This window comes from Aquarana catesbeiana, linkage group LG02, assembly GCF_042186555.1.
Source record: "Aquarana catesbeiana isolate 2022-GZ linkage group LG02, ASM4218655v1, whole genome shotgun sequence".
Classification (NCBI taxonomy): domain Eukaryota; kingdom Metazoa; phylum Chordata; class Amphibia; order Anura; family Ranidae; genus Aquarana; species Aquarana catesbeiana.
The window spans coordinates 803,953,463-803,976,225 of NC_133325.1; the positions used below are offsets into that span (position 1 = coordinate 803,953,463).

Consider the following 22,763-nt stretch of genomic DNA (forward strand, 5'->3'; position numbering starts at 1 on the left):
TATGCAGAGTATTTAGTTACGCTGTAAATACTCACTAATTTCCCGAGGAGATACTTGAGGCAATTATCATTACAATACCGAAACAAGGGAAAGACCCGGTGTCACCAATTACAGACCCATCTCATTACTCAATTCTGATCTGAAGATTTACGCTAAAGTTATAGCCAACCGACTTTTAGAAATTACATCCTATCTAATTGAACCGAACCAAGTTGGATTCGTTAAAGGACGACAGGGCCCGGACCGTACCAGAAGAATGATTGACCTGCTCAATCATATAGATCATAACAAAATTCCTTCTCTGCTCCTTGGACTAGACACAGAGAAGGCATTTGACAGAGTGCATTGGGGCTATATAGCGGAGACTCTTAAGAAATTTGGATTCTCTGGATTCATTTATGAATCCATAATGTCGCTCTACACGATACCTACAGCCAGGGTATACACATCAGGCAAAATCTCTAAACCTTTTAATCTATCTAATGGAACCAGACAAGGGTGTCCTCTATCGCCCATCAAATTTTCATTAGCAATTGAACTCCTTGCGATATCCATTAGATCTAACCCCAATATAACAGGTATTAAAATCGGACTAGTAGACCATAAATTAGGACTATTTGCGGATGACATTCTCCTAACATTATCCATACCTGACACCTCACTAAGCGAAGTAAGGAATGTCCTGGACGCCTTTGGATCAGTTTCCTATTATAAGATTAATCCTAACAAATGTTTTTTTTTTACCTATGAATATCCCACCAGATCTAGTTGACAACCTACGACAAAATTCTAGATACAGTTGAGATAATCCCTCTATTACTTACCTGGGAATCCAACTTGCCTACCCACCATCTAAACTATATGAGGTTAATTACCCCATTCTATTAGACCAAATTAACCTAGATATGCAATCGATAAAAAAACTCAGCTGTCTTGGATTGGAAGGGATAGCAGTATTTAAAATGCACACAATGCCGAAGATCCTATATTACTTCCAATCCCTACCAATCCCATTACTAACAACATTTTTTACACAAATCAACTCAAAATTAAACAACTTGATCTGGAAGGGAAAAAAAACAAGGATTGTTTATCAACTATGACTATGACTAAATCCAAAGGAGGCATGAACCTCCCTGATATACGTCAATTTCCTAACTATTAAATCTACCTTATCAGCCAGGAAGTTTGCTTTAACAAAGCTACAACCAATAAACACCCCAGCTCAGATTCCAATACCATTTATGCCCCGTACACAGGAGAGGAATTTCCGTGGGAAATATCTTAGATGGTTTTTCCAACGGAATTCCGCTCAAGCTTGGCTTGCATACACACGATCACACAAAAGTTCTCTGAACTTCCGACCGTCAAGAACGCGGCGACTTACAACACTACGACGAGCTGAAAAAATGAAATTCAATGCTTCTGAGCATGCGTCGAATTGTTTCCAAGCATGTGTAGGAATTTTGCGTGTCGCAATTGCTACAGATGATCGGAATTTCCGATAGGAACTTTTTCCGTCGGAAAAATAGAGAACCTGCTCTCAATCTATTGCTGGCAGAAATTCCGCCAGCAAAAGTCCGATGGAGCATACACACGGTCGGAATTTCCAACCAAAATATTGCAAAGCGCGTCTTGATATAACATCCTGATCCAAACAGGGAATCAACTTTTTTCATCATCTACCTGATGAACATAAAATCAGAATCACAAATAAGCTTAACACTAAAACATTTAATAAGAACTTTAACCCCGAAAAGAATTTAGAACTCCCTTGTGAACTATGGGAATTTTTCACTTCTTATAAAAGCAGAAAGAAAAAAGGCATATCCCATTTCTTTAAACTCCTCTCATCTTTTCCACTCCAAACCAAAACTACAAACATGAATAAATGGGAGAAAGACCTTTCTCAAACCTTTTCATGGGAAAAATGACAGGACGCCATACATATCAATAGTATATCAACATCATGTATTGAACATTGGGAAAACACCCAAAAAATACTAAACCGCTGGTATCTGACCCCATACAGACTCTCCAAAATATTTCCCGCCTCATCCCCCACTTGCTGGAGATGTAATACCCATACAGGCAATTTAGTACATACAATATCTCACAAAAGTGAGTACACCCCTCACATTTTTGTAAATCTTTTCTTCTATCTTTTCAAGTGACAACACTGAAGAAATGACACTTGTCTACAATGTAAAGTAGTGAGTGTACAGCTTGTATAACAGTGTAAATTTACTGTCCCCTCAAAACAACTCAATTCACAGCCATTAATGTCTAAACCGTTGGCAACAAAAGTGAGTACACCCCTAAGTAGAAATGTCCAAATTGGGCCCAATTAGCCATTTTCCCTCCCCGTGTCATGTGACTCGTTAGTGTTACAAGGTCTCAGGTGTGAACGGGGGCAGGTGTGTTAAATTTGGTGTTATCGCTCTCACATTGCTGCAGAGGTTGAAGGGGTGGGGGGTCAGCCTGTCAGTGCTCAGACCATACTCCGCACACTGCATCAAATTGGTCTGCATGGCTGTCAACACAGAAGGAACTCTCTTCTAAAGAGGATGCACAAAAAAGCCTGCAAACAGTTTGCTGAAGACAAGCAGACTAAGGACATGGATTACTAGAACCATGTCCTGTGGTCTGATGAGACCAAGATAAACTTATTTGGTTCAGATGGTGACAAGCGTGTGTGGGGGCAACCAGGTGAGGAGTACAAAGACAAGTGTCTTGTCTACAGTCAAGCATTATGGTGGTTGGAGTGTCATGATCTGGGGCTGCATGAGTGCTGCCGCCACTGGGGGGCTACGGTTCATTGAGGGAACCATGAATGCCAACATGTACTGTGACATACTGAAGCCAAGCATGATCCCCTCCCTTCAGAGACTGGGCCACAGGGCAGTATTCCAACATGATAACCACCCCAACCACACCTCCAAGATGACCACTGCCTTGCTAAAGAAGCTGAGGGTAAAGGTTATGGACTGGCCAAACATGTCTCCAGACTTAAACCCTATTGATCATCTGTGGGATATCCTCAAACGGAAGGTGGAGGAGCGCAAGGTCTCTAACATCCACCAGCTCTGTGATGTCATCATGGAGGAGTGGAAGAGGACTCCAGTGGCAACCTGTGAAGCTCTGGTGATCTCCATGCCCAAGAGGGTTAAGGCAGTGCTGAAAAATAATGGTGGCCACGCAAAATATTGACACTTTGGGCCCAATTTGGACATTTTCACTTTCAAGTGTGTACTCACTTTTGTTGCCAGCTGTTTAGACATTAATGGCTGACAGCAAATTGACACTGTTATACAAGCTGTACACTCACTACTTTACATTGTAGACAAGTGTCATTTCTTCAGTGTTGTCACATAAAAAGATAGAAGAAAAGATTTACAAAAATGTGAGTGAGGGGTGTACTCACTTTTGTAAGATACTGTACACTATGGGGATGTAAGGCTTTATCTAGTTTCTGGAAAACAATCTGCTCCTTTATCGCGTCCCTCACAGGAAACTTAAAGGCACTCACACCTGAAACAGCCTTATTAGGTCTAAATCTAGACCTATACCCACCACAGCATTGAATTATTATTGCTAATGTCCTAATAGCCGCAAGGCTCACCATTACTAAACTATGGAAATCTACCTTAGCCCCATAACCATAGGCGTGCGCAGGGGGTGTGCCAGGTGTGCCTGGGCACACCCTAATCACTCTGAGCAGAGCCAATTCACCCAGGCTTCCCCTTGTGATGTCCCCCCCTTTCTTCTTCTCTCCCACCGGCTGCTGTGGGGATGTTTCAGGATGAAGAGTGGGGGGAGGGGCTAATCATATGATATACCGGCCCCTTCCCTTTCTTTATGAACACAGTGAACATACTCACTGTGTTCCATTATAACTGAAGCATAGTAAACTGTGTTTTTGAATGCACAGGATGTCGCTCAGCACAGAGCACCTACCATTTGTTCCCTGCCCTGTGCACCTGAGGCTGCAAAGAAAGGCACGTGTGTTTGAGCTTTGGAGTGCACACCCTAATGCAATAGGCTGCGCACACCTATGCCCCTAACCTATCAGATGTTATTTTGAGACTTAACACTCAGGCTGACTAAGAAATAATGTTAGCGCACAAAAAGGGCTCCGCAGCTAAATTCCTTAAAAGCTGGAATAGATAGATCTTACTTCCTAGGGCTTCAAATTTTCTGAAAAATTCTAAGAACCATTAAATTTGTTCCTGATCCATTATCTTCTCTAAAGTATTCTGATTAATAAGGTAACTTCCAACCATCTCCTTTTCCATCTTTTTCTCCTTTCCTTCCTCTTCCTTTTAATATGTAGCGCCCTCTACTTTAGGCTAGGTGCTATAGTGTAGTTTGGTAGTGCAGGATCTAGTTATAGGTAAATTTGGCCAGGCCTATGGTCCTTTTCTAGGCCTGGTTGTTTTGATTCAGGAGTGGGAGGGTCAGAGTAGCGGGGGGTGTGGCCACCTACACTTAGGCTCAGAGATACCTCCTCTGCCTGATGGTGAATTGTACTGGAAAAGAAGAGGATGGGCTGAGATCTGAGTGGCAGGAAACTCATGCGAGAGTTCTGACCAATCATTAATTTGCTTGGTCAAGAGGAGGTCTCTCATATAAGGGGGGGGGGTTACATGCTCCACAGGGGGGAGGGCCTGGGGCCCGAGAAAGAGGAGGAGGTCGAGAGAGAGAGTTCCAGGAGGCCGAGGGCCTGGGGCCCTGAAGGAGGAGAGTCTTGAGTAATGCTCTCAAAGGAAGTCCAGGGTGGACGCCTGGAGTGCAGAGGAGCCAGCATGTAGTGCCGGGAAATGTGCCGGCCGAGCGAGGAGGAAGTGGGGGTAAGGTGGAAGAAGAAGACTGGTGGATAGACTTTCTGTGACCAGAAAAACAGACTGTCGATCGTGGAGAACAGGTCAATGAAACCCAAGGAAGCAAGTGCAGGAGCGAGAGAAGTGACATGCTGTGTGGCTACAGAACACAGTATAAGCCATAATAACAGTAACTTCCAAAGACTGAGGGGCATTAGTATGAGGGTCATGGAAAATAGGCGGTGAAGGCCTGTGATTCTAGAATTAATACCCCAAAGGAATTCTATCAGTCAAGCAGAGGGAATTATTCAGAGTAATGCCTTTTGTTCAACCTTGGGAGTGCTGTACAAGGGAAAGTCCAGCAACAAAAGCTACAGCTATGAATTATACCCTCGCAAAGTGGGATCTGGTGGAGCATCTCATATCTACCTATGAATAACCCACGCTGTCCCTACAAATAAAGAGCAAGGAGACTTAAATATTGACTGTTTGGTGCCATGTGTTTGGTGATGGGAGGTCGGAAGCGGAGTGATTGGCAAATTGCTATAACCAACTCAGCAGTCCCATGGGGGTACCACTACAAATACATAAAGCTACAATCCCTTGTTTACAGTGAGTTCCCTTTTGGCGTAAACAGTAGACATGTGCATTAGTTTTTGTCCGAATGCATTTTCGTCCGAATTTCGGGTATTTTCGTTATCGTTTTAACAAACGATAACAAACGTGCAGAATCTGAAAACCGAAAGATCCGACATAAAGAAATGCTTTATTTTCATTTTCGTTGCGGCAACAGTTCGATATAGATAGGAGATTCGACATGACGCTGACAATAACAATCTGTGTCTATCGAACCTGTGGTCGAATGTGCCTAACCTTAACTCTATTAGTTCAAGATTATTCTACATAGAGAGAAAAGATTTGACATAGAGAGAAAAGATTCTACACAGAGAGAAAAGATTCTACATAGAGAGAAAAGATTTGACATAGAGAGAAAAGATTCTACATAGAGAGAAAAGATTCTACATAGAGAGAAAAGATTCTACATAGAGAGAAAAGATTTGACATAGAGAGAAAAGATTCTACATAGAGAGAAAAGATTCTACATAGAGGAGAAAAGATTCTACATAGAGAGAAAAGATTTGACATAGAGAGAAAAGATTCTACATAGAGAGAAAAGATTCCACATAGAGAGAAAAGATTCGACATAGAGAGAAAAGATTCAACATAGAGAGAAAAGATTCGCCATAGAGAGAAAAGATTCGCCATAGAGAGAAAAGATTCCAGGAGAAAAGATTCTACATAGAGAGAAAAGATTCTACATAGAGAGAAAAGATTCGACATTATAGAGAGAAAAGATTCCACATAGAGAGAAAAGATTCCACATAGAGAGAAAAGATTCCACATAGAGAGAAAAGATTCTACATAGAGAGAAAAGATTCTACATAGAGAGAAAAGATTCTACATAGAGAGAAAAGATTCGACATTATAGAGACAATAGCAAAAAAGGTTGAATGTGCCTAACCTAACTCTATTAGTCCAAGATTATTCGACATAGAGAGAAAAGATTCCACATGAAGATTCGACAAAGCAGTCGCGGTGAGCGGACATTTATGGTCAAATGCTCCGCCCATAGGCTATAGAAGAAATCTAATGTTGGTTGACTAGTAATTATAATGAATAAATATAATTATTACTCGTGTCATACAACATTAGAATTCTACTATAGCTTGTAGGCGGAACATTCGACCGGAAATGTGCGATCGCGGCGTCGTACAGTTTAGCTGCTCCGTCGAATCTTCTTAGAACATTCGACAGACACCATAAGCCTTCAATGACAGATTCCACCTTAATTATTTCGGATTTTCGGACGAATGCATTTTTTAACGAAACAAAATAAATAAAAAAGAATTTCGGGAGTAACTAAATAAATTTATTTTTCGGAAGAAAACGAAATTCCGAAACAAAATGTTTCAGTGTGCACATGTCTAGTAAACAGGGATTGTATAAATATTTAACCACCTGCTATCCGTGCTGTGGCCGAATGACGGCCACAGCGCGGACTTGCATTCCCAGGAGGCCGTCACATGACGGCCTCCCCTGTGCAGTGCGCGCACCGGGCGCGCTGTGATCACCGAGACACTGAGACTCGGCTGATCACCGATCCGTGTAAGGGGCCGGTCCCGGCCCCTTACCATGTGATCAGCTGTCAGTCAATGACAGCTGATCACATGATGTAAACAAAAAAAAGGGAATCGTTTTTTTTTTTTTACTCACGCTGACAGCGCGAGTAGAAAAAAAAGCCGATCACCGGCTCGGATGCCAGGGACATCAGTCCCCAAGTGGAAGAGGCACATCTGCCTCATCAGTGCCACCTATAAGTGCCACCTAACACTGCCCACAGTGCTACCTAACAGTGCCCACAGTGCCACCTAACACTGCCCACAGTGCTACCTAACAGTGCCCACAGTGCCACCTAACAGTGCCCACAGTGCCACCTAACAGTGCCCACAAGTGCCACCTATCAATGCCCACCTGTAGTGCCAATCAGTGCCACCTGGCAATGCTGCCCATCACTGCCACCCATCAGTGCCCATCACTGCCGCCTATCAGTGCCCATCACTGCCGCCTCATCAGCGTACATCAATAAAGGAGAAAAATGACCCATTTTAAATTTTTTATAACAAAATATAAAAAAATAATTTTTTTTTTTTTTAAAAATTCAGGTTTTTACATTTTTTTAACAAAAAGTAAAAACCACAGAGGTGATCAAATACCACCAAAAGAAAGCTCTATTTGTGGTGAAAAAATGATAAAAATTTCATTTGGGTACAATGTTGTATGACCGCGCAATTGTCATTCAAAGTGCATCAGCGCTGAAAGCTGAAAATTGGTCTGGATAGGAGGGGGGTTTAAGTGCCCTGTAAGCAAGTGGTTAAACACCTTAAAGTGGAGCTCCACCCACTTTTACAACTCTTCAGCATCCCTCACTAAACCGTGCGCTGTAAACGAATTGGATATTTTAAATTTTTTTTTCTCAGCACCTACTGTATATCTGCTGTATTCATTTTTCACTTCCTCCTCCTTGGCCGCGGTCCATCGCATCATTTCCTGTTTGCAGTGCCTTCTGGGAAGGGGCGGCAACTTCCTCTGACACTGCCGTTGCTATGGAAACCTGACCTGAAACCCATCACACTGCTTGCGCTGCACTGAGCATGTGCGAGATCTGCAAGGATGCCCACACTTAAGATGGCTTAAGATGGCCACGGCCTGCTATAAGTTTATAAAACAACAAATTACTGCTATAAACCAACAAAACAGACCTTAGTTTACAGACTAACTTTACTAGAATACATTAAGCTTGTGTATTATAGGGGTATTTTTATTTAAAAAGTATAATTTCGGCCGGAACACCACTTTAAGAGTTTCTAGTTTGACTATAGTATTGTATAGTAACTTACTTTAAGCAATTCTTTCATTTGGAATCCTAAGTAGGCATTTCTGTGACAACACTGTTTCAATATGTAACTGGAATATTCTTGTTTTACTTTTGAAAATTCAATAAAAATCTTTATTGTAAAAAAAAAAAAAAAAAAACAAAATTGTTGAAAATCCATCTTGTAGCACAAGACAAGAAAGACCTATTCTTCTGCCATGGCTCCATGACGACACCTTAAATGCTGCTGGTTTTTGGAACACACTCAGATTCCGGCATTATGGTGGATGAGAGTTTGGATCCTGAATTTTAACAGAAACTTTTCCATCTGTAACACAAGATACAAGAATTATTATAGAGCCTCTACAGAACATAAACCAGACAGAGCCAAGGGCGGACTGACAACTCATGGGGCCCCCCAGCAATAGCAGATTATGGGGCCCCCAGGCAATCACACAGTATACACATACATGTACACACAGTATACACAGACATGTTTCTATTGGCTGAGAAGGTACTGGAGAGGTGGGGCAGCTATAATCTCGGGATTTTTTAGACCAAAAGGATGTCGGTAAGGGACATTTCAGAGACAGATGTAAAAAAAACACAGATTTTTACATACTGTCCCTGGTTTTACTGAGGCTGGCAACCCTAATGGAGCCCCCTAGTGGCCCGGGGCCCTAGGCCAGTGCCCGAGTGGCTCAATGGTCAGTCCGCCCCTGGACAGAGCTATGTGTGAAGAAAGTCATGGGAAATCTGTAAAGAACGACGATCCACAGTGCCCGTTCTTTCCAATTTTCACATTAATATGGAATACATCGCAAGGCAAAACATCAATCATCACGATGCCCATACTGCCCAGTTCTTTCATTCTCAGTAGTACTGCAGTAGATTCAACCTCAAATTGCTATTGGACGGTTTCTGACCACCACTGGTTGTATTGTATTTAACGGCTTCAGCCCCGGAAGATTTTACCCCCTTTCCTGACCAGAGCACTTTTTACAATTTGGGCACTGCGTCGCTTTAACTGGTAATTGCGCAGGTCGTGCAATGCTGTACCCAAACAGATTTTGTGTCCTTTTTTTCCCCACAAATAGAGATTTCTTTTGGTGGTATTTGATCACCTCTGCGGTTTTTATTTTTTGCGCTATAAACAAACAAAAAAAAAAAAAGCAATTTTGAAAAAAAAAAAAACAACAATATTTTTTACTTTCTGCTATAAAACACATCCAATAAGAAAAAAGTAAAAAAATGTCTTCATTAACCACTTGCCAACCAGCCGCCGCAGTTGTACTGCAGCAGAATGGCACGGCTGGGCAAAACAACGTTATGTAACATCGCTTTGCCCTGTGGCCACTAGGGGCGCGCGCCCCCTGCTCGCCCACAGAGCTGATGCGAGTGCCCAGCGGTCGCGATCACCGCCGGGCTACCACGATCACTCGGGGCACACGGAGAACCGGGATCTGTGTGTGTAAACACACAGTTCCCGAGAAGTGACAGATTTCTGTCATCTCCCCTACACAGTCCTCATCCCCCCTTCAGTTAGAACACACACTAGGGAACACAGTTAACCCCTTGATCGCCCCCTAGTGTTAACCCCTTAACTGCTAGTGACATTTTTACAGTAATCAGTACATTTTTATCGCACTGATCGCTGTATAAATGCCAATGGTCCCAAAATAGTGTCAAAATTGTCCGACGCGCCCGCCATAATGTCGCAATCACGATAAAAATCGCAGATCACTGACATTACTAGTAAAAAAATAATAATAATAAAAATGCCATAAATCTATCCCCTATTTTGTAGACGCTATAACTTTTGCGCAAACCAATCAATAAACGCTTATTGCGATTTTTTTCCCCAAAAAATGTAGAAGAATACGTATCAGCCTAAACTGAGGAAAAAATCTTTTTTTTTTTTTGGGGGGGGGGGATATTTATTATAGCAAAAAATTAAAATTATTGTGCTTTTTTCACAATTGTCGCCATTCTTTTGTTTATAGCGCAAAAAATAAAAATCTCAGAGATGATCAAATGCCACCAAAAGAAAGCTCTATTTGTGGGGAAAAAAAGGACGTCAATTTTGTGTGGGTGCAACGTCACACGACCTCGCAATTGTCATTTAAAGCGACGCAGTGCTGAATCGTAAAAAGTGCTCTGGTCAGGAAGGGGGTAAAATCTTCCGGGGCTGAAGCGGTTAATTTAGGCCAATATGTATTCTGCTACATATTTTTGGTAAAAAAAATCCCAATAATCATACTGATTGGTTTGCGCAAAAGTTACAGCGTCTACAAACTATGGTATATATTTATGTATTTTTTAATTTTCTCACTTCTTAGTAATGGTGACTTATAGTGGGACTGCGATATTGTGGCGGACAGTTGGACACTAAGTGACACTTTTTGACACTTTTTTGAGGACCATAGTAGGTGAGGTTGAAAAAAGACACAAGTCCATCAAGTCCAACCTATGTGTGTGATTATGTGTCATATTACATTATATATCCCTGTATGTTGCGGTCGTTCAGGTGCTTATTAGGGATGAGCTTTGAGTTTGAGTCAAACTCATGTTCGACTCGAACATCGGCTGTTCGCCAGTTCTCCGAACAGAAAACAATTTGGGATGTTTGGGGCAAATTCGAAAGCCGCAGAACACAATTTAAAAGTCTATGGGAGAAATCAAAAGTGCTAATTTTAAAGGCTTATATGCAAGTTATTGTCATAAAAAGTGTTTGGGGACCTGGGTCCTGCCCCAGGGGACATGGATCAATGCAAAACAAAGTTTTAAAAACGGACGTTTTTTCAGGAGCAGTGATTTTAATAATGCTTAAAGTCAAACAATAAAAGTGTAATAACCCTTTAAATTTCGTACCTGGGGGGTGTCTATAGTATGTGTGTAAAGGGGCGCATGTTTCCCGTGTTTAGAACAGTCTGACAGCAAAATGACATTTCAAAGGAAAAAAAGTCATTTAAAACTACTTGCGGCTATTAATGAATTGCCGGTCCGACAATACACATAAAAGTTCATTGATAAAAACTGCATGGGATTTCCCCACAGGGGAACCATGAACCAAAATGTAAAAAAAAATGACGTGGGTGGTCCCCATAAATTCCATACCAGGCCCTTCAGGTCTGGTATAGATATTAAGGGAAACCCCCGCCAAAATTTAAAAAAAAATGGCGTGGGGTCCCCCTCAAAATCTATACCAGACCCTTCAGGTCTGGTATGGATTTTAAGGGGGAACCCCGTGTCAATTTTTTAAAAAAAAATGGCGTGGGGTCCCCCCAAAAATCCATACCAGACCCTAATCTGAGCACGCAACCTGGCAGGCCGCAGGAAAAGAGGAGGAGACGAGAGAGCACCCCCCCTCCTGAACCGTACAAGGCCACATGCCCTCAACATTGGGAGGGTGCTTTGGGGTAGCCCCCAAAATACCTTGTCCCCATGTTGATGGGGACAAGGGCCTCATCCCCACAACCCTTGCCCTATGGTTGTGGGGGTCTGCGGATGGGGGGCTTATCGGAATCTGGAAGCCCCCTTTAACAAGGGGACCCACAGATCCCGGCCCTCCCTCCTGTGTGAAATGGTAAGGGGGTACAAAAGTACCCCTACCATTTCACAAAAAAACTGTCAAAAATGTAAAAAATGACAAGAGACAGTTTTTGACAATTCCTTTATTTAAATGCTTCTTCTATCTTCTTTCTTCTATCTTCTTACTTCTATCTTCCTTCGGTTTCTTCCTCCATCTTCTTCTTCTTCTGGTTCTTCTTCCGGTGTTCTCGTCCGGCATCTTCCTCCACAGCGTCATATCATTTTTAACATTTTTGACAGTTTTTTTGTGAAATGGTAGGGTGTCAAGTTCTCACGTACCTGACTGATGAGCCCGATAGTGCAGAGGAAGGCCTCCCTTACGTATCTGACTCGCGGCCCCTATTAGTGCAGACAGGTGGCACGGGAGTGCAGAATGGTATGAGTGCCTGGCAGGATCAACAGCAGATGGGTGAAATGGCCAGCACAGCAGACAGGACCAGCAGGCTGGATGGATCAGCAGACAGGTGAGCAGACTGGATGGATCAGCAGACAGGTGAGCAGACTGGATGGATCAGCAGACAGGTGAGCAGACTGGATGGATCAGCAGACAGGTGAGCAGACTGGATGGATCAGCAGACAGGTAAGCAGACTGGGAATGAAGCTGGATGGCTGCAGTAGGTAAGTATAGCAGACTGGAGGAGTGTCTGCTATACTGAAATCAGCCTGGACTAAGTTAACCCTTAGGTGGCAGATCCATGACATAGGAGTACTTTTGTACCCCCTTACCATTTCACACAGGGGGAGGGCTGGGATCTGGGGGTCCCCTTGTTAAAGGGGGCTTCCAGATTCCGATAAGCCCCCCACCCGCAGACCACCACAACCACCGGGCAAGGGTTGTGGGGATGAGGCCCTTGTCCCCATCAACATGGGGACAAGGTGTTTTGGGGGGCTACCCCAAAGCACCCTCCCAATGTTGAGGGCATGTGCCCTGGTACGGTTCAGGAAGGGGGGGGCGTTCTTTCGTTCCCCCTTCTTTTTCCTGTCTGGTATGGATTTTTGGGGGGACCCCACGCCAATTTTTTTTTAAATTTTGGCACGGGGTTCCCCTTAAAATCCATACCAGACCTGAAGGGCCTAGTATGGAATTTAGGGGGACCCCCCACGTCATTTTTTTTTTTTAATCTTGGTTCGGGGTTCCCCTGTGGGGAATTCCCATGCCGTTTTATGTGTATTGTCGGACCGGCAATTCATTAATAGCCGCGAGTAGTTTTCAATGACTTTTTTTCCTTTGAAATGTCATTTTGCTGTCAGACTGTTCTAAACACGGGAAACATGCGCCCCTTTACACACATACTATAGACACCCCCCAGGTACGAAATTTAAAGGAATATTACACTTTTATTGTTTGACTTTAAGTATTATTAAAATCACTGCTCCCGAAAAAATGGCCGTTTTTAAAACTTTTTTTGCATTGATCCATGTCCCCTGGGGCAGGACCCAGGTCCCCAAAATTTTTTTATGACAATAACTTGCATAAAAGCCTTTAAAATTAGCACTCTTGATTATTAATATTCGTGTTCCATAGACTTTAATGGTGTTCGCGTGTTCAAACAAATTTTTTGCCTGTTCGCATGTTCTGGTGCGAACCGAACAGGGGGGTGTTCGGCTCATCCCTAGTGCTTATCTAATAGTTTCTTGAAACTATTGATGCTCTCCTCTGAGACCCCTGCCTGTGGAAGGGAATTCCACATCCTTGCCCAGTGACACCAATACAGTGATCAGTGCTAAAAATATGCACGTTCACTGTACTAATGTCACTGGCTGGGAAGGGGTTAACATCAGGGGTGATCAAAGGGTTATTGTGTGTGCCTAGTCAGTGTTTTAGGCAGGCCATACACGGGTCGAATTTTGAAAGAATTTTCTTTAGAAGATCGTACACCTGGGCCCAGACAAGTACTCATGAACCCAACAGACCTCAACACAGCAGAGCTGGACCAGATGGAATGGCAAGGCATGCAGTCCTTGATCCACCTGCCCTGGTAATCTAGCCTTGCCATTCCATCTGGTTCAGCTCTGCTGTGTTGCGGTCTGTTGGGTTCATGAGTGCTTGTCTGGGGGCCTGGTGTACGTGCTTTTAATGGTGACAACGTTGTCAATCTGGTGTTAAAATCTTGGTGTTTGGAGGGTTACGGTCACGTGGCCGTGTTCTCTGCAATTTTTTTGCATTCCAACAAAGTTTTTAAAACTGCAGGTGGTCCTCATTTACAACTTTTTGTTGGGTGATCTGTTCCTGGTTCCCCTTTGTTTTTTGGTTACATATGACCAGTGGTTGAGGTTCCTCATCCTTAGGATGAGTCGGTGACTGGACCGGTTTCTTTTGATTACTCCTTGTTAGGGGTTTTTGCCCTTTGGTTTTTAAACTTTCCAACAAAGTTTTTCTAATCGGTAAAACTGCAGGTGGTCCTCATTTACAATTTTTTGTTGGGTGATCTGTTCCTGGTTCCCCTTTGCTTTTTGGTTACATATGACCAGTGGTTGAGGTTCCTCATCCTTCGGATTAGTCGGTGACTGGACCGGTTTCTTTTGATTATTCCTTGTTAGGGGTTTTTGCCCTTTGGTTTTTAAACTTTTCAACAAAGTTTTTCTAATCGGTAAAACTGCAGGTGGTCCTCATTTACAACTTTTTGTTGGGTGATCTGTTCCTGGTTCCCCTTTGCTTTTTGGTTACATATGACCAGTGGTTGAGGTTCCTCATCCTGAGGATGAGTTGGTGACTGGACCATTTCTTTTGATTACTCCTTGTTAGGGGTTTTTGCCCTTTGGTTTTTATCTGTTATACTTAAATCGTTGTTCTGTCTCTGTGCTGGATGATCGATGGGTGCCAGAGGACATTGAGTCCGTGGTACCCGCAGATCAGCTCCCACTGTGTATAATCACAGCGGGAGTGGGCTGCCGGCAGCGCACATGCACGCCCCAGACCTGGAAGTGTCAGATCTCGTACTACTAGGCATGCAGCGCCACCTTGCCGCCGTATAAGTAAGTTATACGGGTGGCAAGTGGTTAATGAGTGGGGGAACCAGGAAGGGCAAATTAAACTTCAACCTTAGGTGATGAGAATACCTGATCTCACAATACAGGTGGTTGTGTGTAGTGTCCCCTCTCCGACTTGACAGAGGTAAGCTTCATTTATTTTATCATCATATCTGAGTACAGATTCCACCTTCTTCATCCCATCAGCCTGGTCGGTAATGTGATGGGTTTCATACTTGGTCAGGGTTGTGTTTTTCACATCGTACCACCTGATCCATGGATTCCGGAACATCCCGATGATGATACACATCAGACGCTTCTTCCCATCAACATCAGACAGAGTGCCGGCCTTGCTGTGCACATTTAACCCTGACAATAAAACACAAATCCCAGGATCATACACATACTGTATTTACAATGTATTTCTAGTCAAATGTTATTTTTAGTTTGGGATAGAATGGAGAGGGAACTAGAGCTGCATGATTCCGGATAAAATGAGAATTACGATTTTTTGGCTTAGAATAAAGATCACGATTCTGAAGAACTTTTTTTTTTTTAAAGATTTACAACCCCTGAACATTAGGTTATCAAACAAGATGGCAATTAAATAAGTCATAATATTATTTGCTTCAATAAAATTTAAATAAATGTAATAAAAAATAATGTAATGTGTAAATAAATAAAAAAATTACCATTAAGTTATATTAGTGTGTTTTTTTTTAGTACTCACCGATTACCGATACCTACTGCAACTTTTTTGTTTTCACTTCAGCTGTCAGCAATGTACAAAGCATTGAAAAGTTATTTACAAATGAAATACATGTATATACATTATCTGACAAAAGTGAGTACACCCCTCACATTTTTATAATTTTTTTTTTTCCAATTTGGACATTTTCACTTAGGGGTGTACTGACTTGTGTTGCAAGCGGTTTAGACATTAATGGCTGTGTGTTGAGTTATTTTGAGGGGACAGCAAATTTACACTGTTATACAAGCTGTACACTCACTACTTTACATTGTAGCAAAGTGTCATTTCTTCAGTGTTGTCACATGAAAAGAGAGAAGAAAATATTTACAAAAATGTGACTGAGGAGTGTACTCACTTTTGTGAGATGATGTATATGTTAAAGGTGTAAAAATATTAGTGGACAAAGCAAACAAAAAAAAAGTTTTAATAATAGTTTATAAAATAGAAGTAATATAAAAAATAAGCAGGAAATAAATAATGAAATGGAGAAGGAGAATAAGGAGTTAATAAGGCTGATTGGAGTAAATTAAGGGTTAATAAGGGGTTAAACAGAGAAACTATTTAATAAAACCAAATACTTTTTTTTAAATTTTATTTACTTGACAAGGTTGCTTTAAAGTGACTTCATTTACAGACCGAAGTTCATCCCTTTGACCTACAGTCAGGTCCATAAATATTGGGACATTGACACAATTCTAATCTTTTTGGCTCTATACACCACCACAATGGATTTGAAATGAAAGGAACAAGATGTGCTTTAACTGCAGACTTTCAGCTTTATTTTGAGGGTATTTACATCCAAATCAGGTGAACGGTGTAGAGAATTACAACAGTTTGTATGTGTGCCTCACACTTTTTAAGGGACCAAAAGTAATGGGACAATTTGCTGCTCAGCTGTTCCATGGCCAGGTGTGTGTTATTTTCTCATTATCCCATTTACAAGGAGCAGTTAAAAGGTCCAGAGTTCATTTCAAGTGTGCTATTTGCATTTGGAATCTGTTGCTGTCAGCTCTCAATATGAGATCCAAAGAGCTGTCACTATCAGTGAAGCAAGCCATCATTAGGCTGAAAAAAACAAACAAACCCATCAGAGGGATAGCAAAAACATTAGGTGTGGCCAAATCAACTGTTTGGAATATCCTTTAAAAGAAAGAACGCACCGGTGAGCTCAGCAACACCAAAAGACCCCGAAGACCACAGAAAACAACTGTGGTGGATGACCGAATAATTCTGTCCCTGGTGAAGAAAACACCCTTCACAACATTTGGCCAGATCAAGAACACTCTCCAGGAGGTCGGTGTATGTGTGTCAAAGTCAACAATCAAGAGAAGACTTCAGCAGAGTGAATACAGAGGGTTCACCACAAGATGTAAACCATTGGTGAGCCTCAAAAATAGGAAGGCCAGATTAGAGTTTGCCAAACAACATCTAAAAAAGCCTTCACAGTTCTGGAACAACATCCTATGGACAGATGAGACCAAGATCAACTTGTACCAGAGTGATGGGAAGAGAAGAGTATGGAGAAGGAAAGGAACTGCTCATGATCCAAAGCATACCACCTCATCAGTGAAGCATGGTGGTGGTAGTCTTATGGCGTGGGCATGTATGGCTGCCAATGGAACTGGTTCTCTTGTATTTATTGATGATGTGACTGCTGACAAAAGCAGCCGGATGAATTCTGAAGTGTTTCGGACAATATTATCTGCTCATATTCAGCAAAATGCTTCAGAACTCATTGGACGGCGCTTCACAGTGCAGATGGACAATGACCCAAAGCATACTTGGAAAGCAACCAAAGAGTTTTTTAAGGGAAATAAGTGGAATGTTATGCAATGGCCAAGTCAATCACCTGACCTGAATCCGATTGAGCATGCATTTCACTTGCTGAAGACAAAACTGAAGGGAAAATGCCCCAAGAACAAGCAGGAACTGAAGACAGTTGCAGTAGAGGCCTGGCAGAGCATCACCAGGGATGAAACCCAGCGTCTGGTGATGTCTATGCGTTCCAGACTTCAGGCTGTAATTGACTGCAAAGGATTTGCAACCAAAGTATTAAAAAGTGAAAGTTTGATAGATAATTGTTAATCTGTCCCATTACTTTTGGTCCCTTAAACAGTGGGAAGTACATCTACAAACTGTTGTAATTCCTACACCGTTCACCTGATTTGGATGTAAACACCCTCAAATTAAAGCTGAAAGTCTGCAGTTAAAGAACATCTTGTTCATTTCATTTCAAATCCATTGTGGTGGTGTATAGAGCCAAAAAGATTAGAATTGTGTCAATGTCCCAATATTTATGGACCTGACTGTATAAATGAATAAACAGAAGGACAGCTAAGAAGATGTAAAGGGGTTGATTTACTAAAGGCAAATCCACTTTGCACTACAAGTGCACTTGGAGGTGCAGTCGCTGTAGATCTGAGGCGGACATGCAAGGATAAAAAAAAAAAAAGCATTTTTGCTTGCACATGATTGGATGATAAAATCAGCAGAGCTTCCCCTCATTTCAGAGCTTCCCCTCAGATCAGATCTAAAGTGACTGCACTTCCAAGTGCACTTGTAGTGCAAAGTGGATTTGCCTTTAGTAAATCAACCCCTATGTTTCCTTTTATCTGTCTGTTTCAACGCTGAGCAATGTTGTTGTTAAACATTGCCGGCTGCTTTTTTTTTTTTTTTTGACAGGCGTGAGCAGGGAAACTGCTTTACACTTGTTACACGAATCATGTAAATACTGGATTAAGATTGTGTGGGGGGGTCGAATCGAGATCTTGATCTTTTAACGATTAATCACGCAGCTCTTTGTCAGACCAGAAAATCTAAGAGGCTAAATCTTTTAACATTGATGCTATTTCACAACAAGACACTAAATTATTTTTTTTTTTAAATGCAGCCTTGGAAAAAAATAAAAGAATTAACACAGATGAAAAAAAAGATTAACTTTTAATATTTGGAAAATGAAAGAAATAAATAAAAATAAATAAATAAATCAACAGGAAAATAATAAATAAGGGGATAAAGGGAAAAAGGAGTTGATTAAGTTAAATTCAGGTCAACTAAGGATTAATAAAGGGTAAGTAGGAACATATTTTATTTAAGAAAAAAAACGACTTTTAACGTGTTGCTTTAATTATTTCCAGTCCAACAATCAGTATTTATTGCTTGAAAATTACTTTGAACCCCCAGACATATATATTTTTTAAAGCAGAGGCCCTAGAAAATAAATTGGTGGGTTTTACAATTTCACGTGGTATTTGCACAGTGGTTTTTTTAAACGCATTTTTTGTGAAAAAATGCAGTTGTTTTAATTGTAATGCAAAAAAAATTCACTACATAACCCAATATTTTTGTTAAATATAAAAGATGAAGTTATGTGGAGTAAGTAGATACCAAACATGTCAAACTTTAAAATTGCACACCAATTGACGTACATTTTACTATCCACAGGCGACGCTTTGAAAGCCTTCACAGGTTACCACTTTGTATTTACAGAGGAGGTCTAGTGCTAGAATTACTGCCCGTAATCTGACGTTTGTGGTGATAGCTCACATGTGTGGGATAATCTCTGTTTGCGTGCGTGCGGGACCAAAAGTGCGCGTTTGCCTTTGAGCACAAGCACAGGAGGACGGCGCTTTCATACAAAGTATTTCATACAAAGCATATACAAACTATTACACTCACCTCAAAAGGAATGTATATACGCTTTAAAACTAAATAAGCCAGCCAGCCGAAAAAGCAACAACCCCCCATGGGACTGGAGAATTGCGGTGACGTCAGCACGCGCGTTTCGTCTTAGGCATATTCATTCCCTTTGATATAAGTGCAATACTTTGTATACATTGAATAAACGTTTTAGGGATTTTTGCGCTATGTTGAGCCTTTTATATTTTGGAGATCCTATCGCTTCCTGGATTGGTGGTCCGTGTGTCCACAAGGGAGTTCTCCGGATGATGTGAAGTCCCTGGTTGGGTTTGAAGCCACAAGTGTCACGGACCTTCTGTGGTAGGAGGTCAGTGCAAGCTGGTAAGCGAGCACTTTGTCTATGGTGGAGTGGCATCTGAAGAATCACACACTGTACAGTGGTGGGTGGTGTGGATATCGTTAAAACGGAAGTAAACCCATCCATAAAACAGTTACCTTTCCGGAAATGTAACACTCCCATTGGTTGTGCTTTCAACCAAACTGTCAAACCATCCAATAACTGGCATCATAACTGATCACATGTGCAGCATCCTGGCAGTTGTAGATTAAACAGAGGCCAAGATGGCGGCTTCTTTGGCTGAAAACGATAGGAGGGTTTACTTACACTTTAACCACTTGCTTACCGGGCACTTAAACCCCCCTCCTGCCCAGACCAATTTTCAGCTTTCAGCGCTGTCGCACTTTGAATGACTAAATAATTAAAGAGATAAAGATGGCGCTGCCCTCTAAATAACTAAATAATAAACTAAGGTCTAAGTGGGGCCAAGATATATGGAAATTGTATCACTACTATTAATGTACAGAATAAACAATCTGTATATCAAGACAATTAAGATATTGAACCTGTAATACAAGTATGATACTTCTGCATATAACGTGATACCGGGAATGCAAAACCGGTGTATGAAAATTAAGAAAAACAAAAAAATTTTTTGAAAAAATATTATAAAAAATACACCAATAGTGCAAAAATATTGGGACAAAATGGCGTCTCCCTCGCTGAAAATTTTTTGAAAATGTGAAAAATATGTGAAAAATATTATCAGTGCTATGTTAATGGAGCTCCCATAAAACTAAGTGATACAAAATATAAGTGGAAAAAATCCTCAAAATTATTGTGACATAGAGCCCTATGGTGAGTTCAAAGTGACGAGCTCCTTATTATGTGTCTTATACTATATATTCTCCATGCGTACCCAGCATAAAAAAACACAATCCCGGATTTCTCATTAACAAAATATGAAAATCAAATATTATAGAAATAAAAGCTGGTGTAAATAAATTTCTAACGAATAAGTGATTAATTCTGTGCAAACAATAATAAAATAAGTTCAATATTTTTTCACTCCTTGGGAATTGCTATCCGTGACTTCTGTGCTTGTAGTTCAGAATGGTGACTTGAGGTGCTCAGCCCCCCAGTGCTCCCCCACTCACCAGAGTTGATCACCCCTACAGGGGTACCGAGCGATAAAGTGGGTGCTCTTGGGGTAGTTGTTGTTCTCTCCTCTTGAATTGCTGTTACTTGATTCAATGCGATCCTTGATAAGTAATCCTGGTTAAGCAGTGTGCTTCAGCCTGACATAATCACTCCATGCCTCCTTAGCTGTAAAACTCTTCGGAATACCCAGAACCAGGAGAAAAACAAAGAGGCTGCCTTCGTGAAGTATGTCAAATAAGTTTTATTATATAAACTTTAATCCAGTCCAATACTGATGGTAGATGATAACAAACTAAGCAGAAAATTAAACCGGAACCGCTGTATGCAAGGATAGGACCAAACACAAGCTGTAAGCGTGCGTTCCACCTTGCGTTCCAGCATCCACTTCCTGATCTGACGTGTGAGCGTGACTCCGCCTTACGCGTTTCGTCATCGGACGTTTTCAAAAGCGCTTTTGAAAACGTCCGATGACGAAACGCGTAAGGCGGAGTCACGCTCACACGTCAGATCAGGAAGTGGATGCTGGAACGCAAGGTGGAACGCACGCTTACAGCTTGTGTTTGGTCCTATCCTTGCATACAGCGGTTCCGGTTTAATTTTCTGCTTAGTTTGTTATCATCTACCATCAGTATTGGACTGGATTAAAGTTTATATAATAAAACTTATTTGACATACTTCACGAAGGCAGCCTCTTTGTTTTTCTCCTGGTTCTGGGTATTCCGAAGAGTTTTACAGCTAAGGAGGCATGGAGTGATTATGTCAGGCTGAAGCACACTGCTTAACCAGGATTACTTATCAAGGATCGCATTGAATCAAGTAACAGCAATTCAAGAGGAGAGAACAACAACTACCCCAAGAGCACCCACTTTATCGCTCGGTACCCCTGTAGGGGTGATCAACTCTGGTGAGTGGGGGAGCACTGGGGGGCTGAGCACCTCAAGTCACCATTCTGAACTACAAGCACAGAAGTCACGGATAGCAATTCCCAAGGAGTGAAAAAATATTGAACTTATTTTATTATTGTTTGCACAGAATTAATCACTTATTCGTTAGAAATTTATTTACACCAGCTTTTATTTCTATAATATTTGATTTTCATATTTTGTTAATGAGAAATCCGGGATTGTGTTTTTTTATGCTGGGTACGCATGGAGAATATATAGTATAAGACACATAATAAGGAGCTCGTCACTTTGAACTCACCATAGGGCTCTATGTCACAATAATTTTGAGGATTTTTTCCACTTATATTTTGTATCACTTAGTTTTATGGGAGCTCCATTAACATAGCACTGATAATATTTTTCACATATTTTTCACATTTTCAAAAAATTTTCAGCGAGGGAGACGCCATTTTGTCCCAATATTTTTGCACTATTGGTGTATTTTTTATAATATTTTTTCAAAAAATTTTTTTGTTTTTCTTAATTTTCATACACCGGTTTTGCATTCCCGGTATCACGTTATATGCAGAAGTATCATACTTGTATTACAGGTTCAATATCTTAATTGTCTTGATATACAGATTGTTTATTCTGTACATTAATAGTAGTGATACAATTTCCATATATCTTGGCCCCACTTAGACCTTAGTTTATTATTTAGTTATTTAGAGGGCAGCGCCATCTTTATCTCTTTAATTATTTATTGATTCCTTAATTAGACCCTTAGGGGCACTAATTTGAGATAGGCAGCAGCCTTTTGTCTGTCCTGAGCGCGGATTTTTATATATAAATATTGCACTTTGAATGACAGTTGCGCGGTCATACAACACTGTACACAAATGAAAATTTTATCATTTTTTTCACACAAATAGATCTTTCTTTTGGTGGTATTTAATCACAGCTGGGGTTTTTATTTTTTGTTAAACAAATAAAAAAAAGGAAAATTTAGAAGAAGAAAAAAATCATGTTTTATAGTTTGTTATAACATTTTTCAAACAGGTACTTTTTCTCCTTCATTGATATGCGCTGATGAGGCGGCACTGGTGGGCACTGATAGGCTGCACTTATGGGCACCGATAGGCACAGATAAGGCGACACTGATGAGGACAGATAAGGA

The 22,763-nt window shown here is 41.2% G+C and overlaps 1 protein-coding gene across 1 annotated transcript in view; it reads right to left on the minus strand.

The window, feature by feature from the left end:
- Window positions 1–8,178: 8,178 nt before the first annotated feature.
- LOC141129486 (butyrophilin-like protein 10) overlaps window positions 8,179–22,763 on the minus strand; it is a 51,534-nt gene continuing 36,949 nt past the window's right edge. Inside the window, exons 6-7 of the mRNA XM_073617542.1 lie at window positions 14,905–15,183; window positions 8,179–8,581 (exon numbers count right to left, since the gene is read on the minus strand). Coding sequence (XP_073473643.1) covers window positions 8,532–8,581; window positions 14,905–15,183 — 329 coding nt within the window. The 3' untranslated portion in view covers window positions 8,179–8,531. The remainder of the gene's footprint in view (window positions 8,582–14,904; window positions 15,184–22,763) is intronic.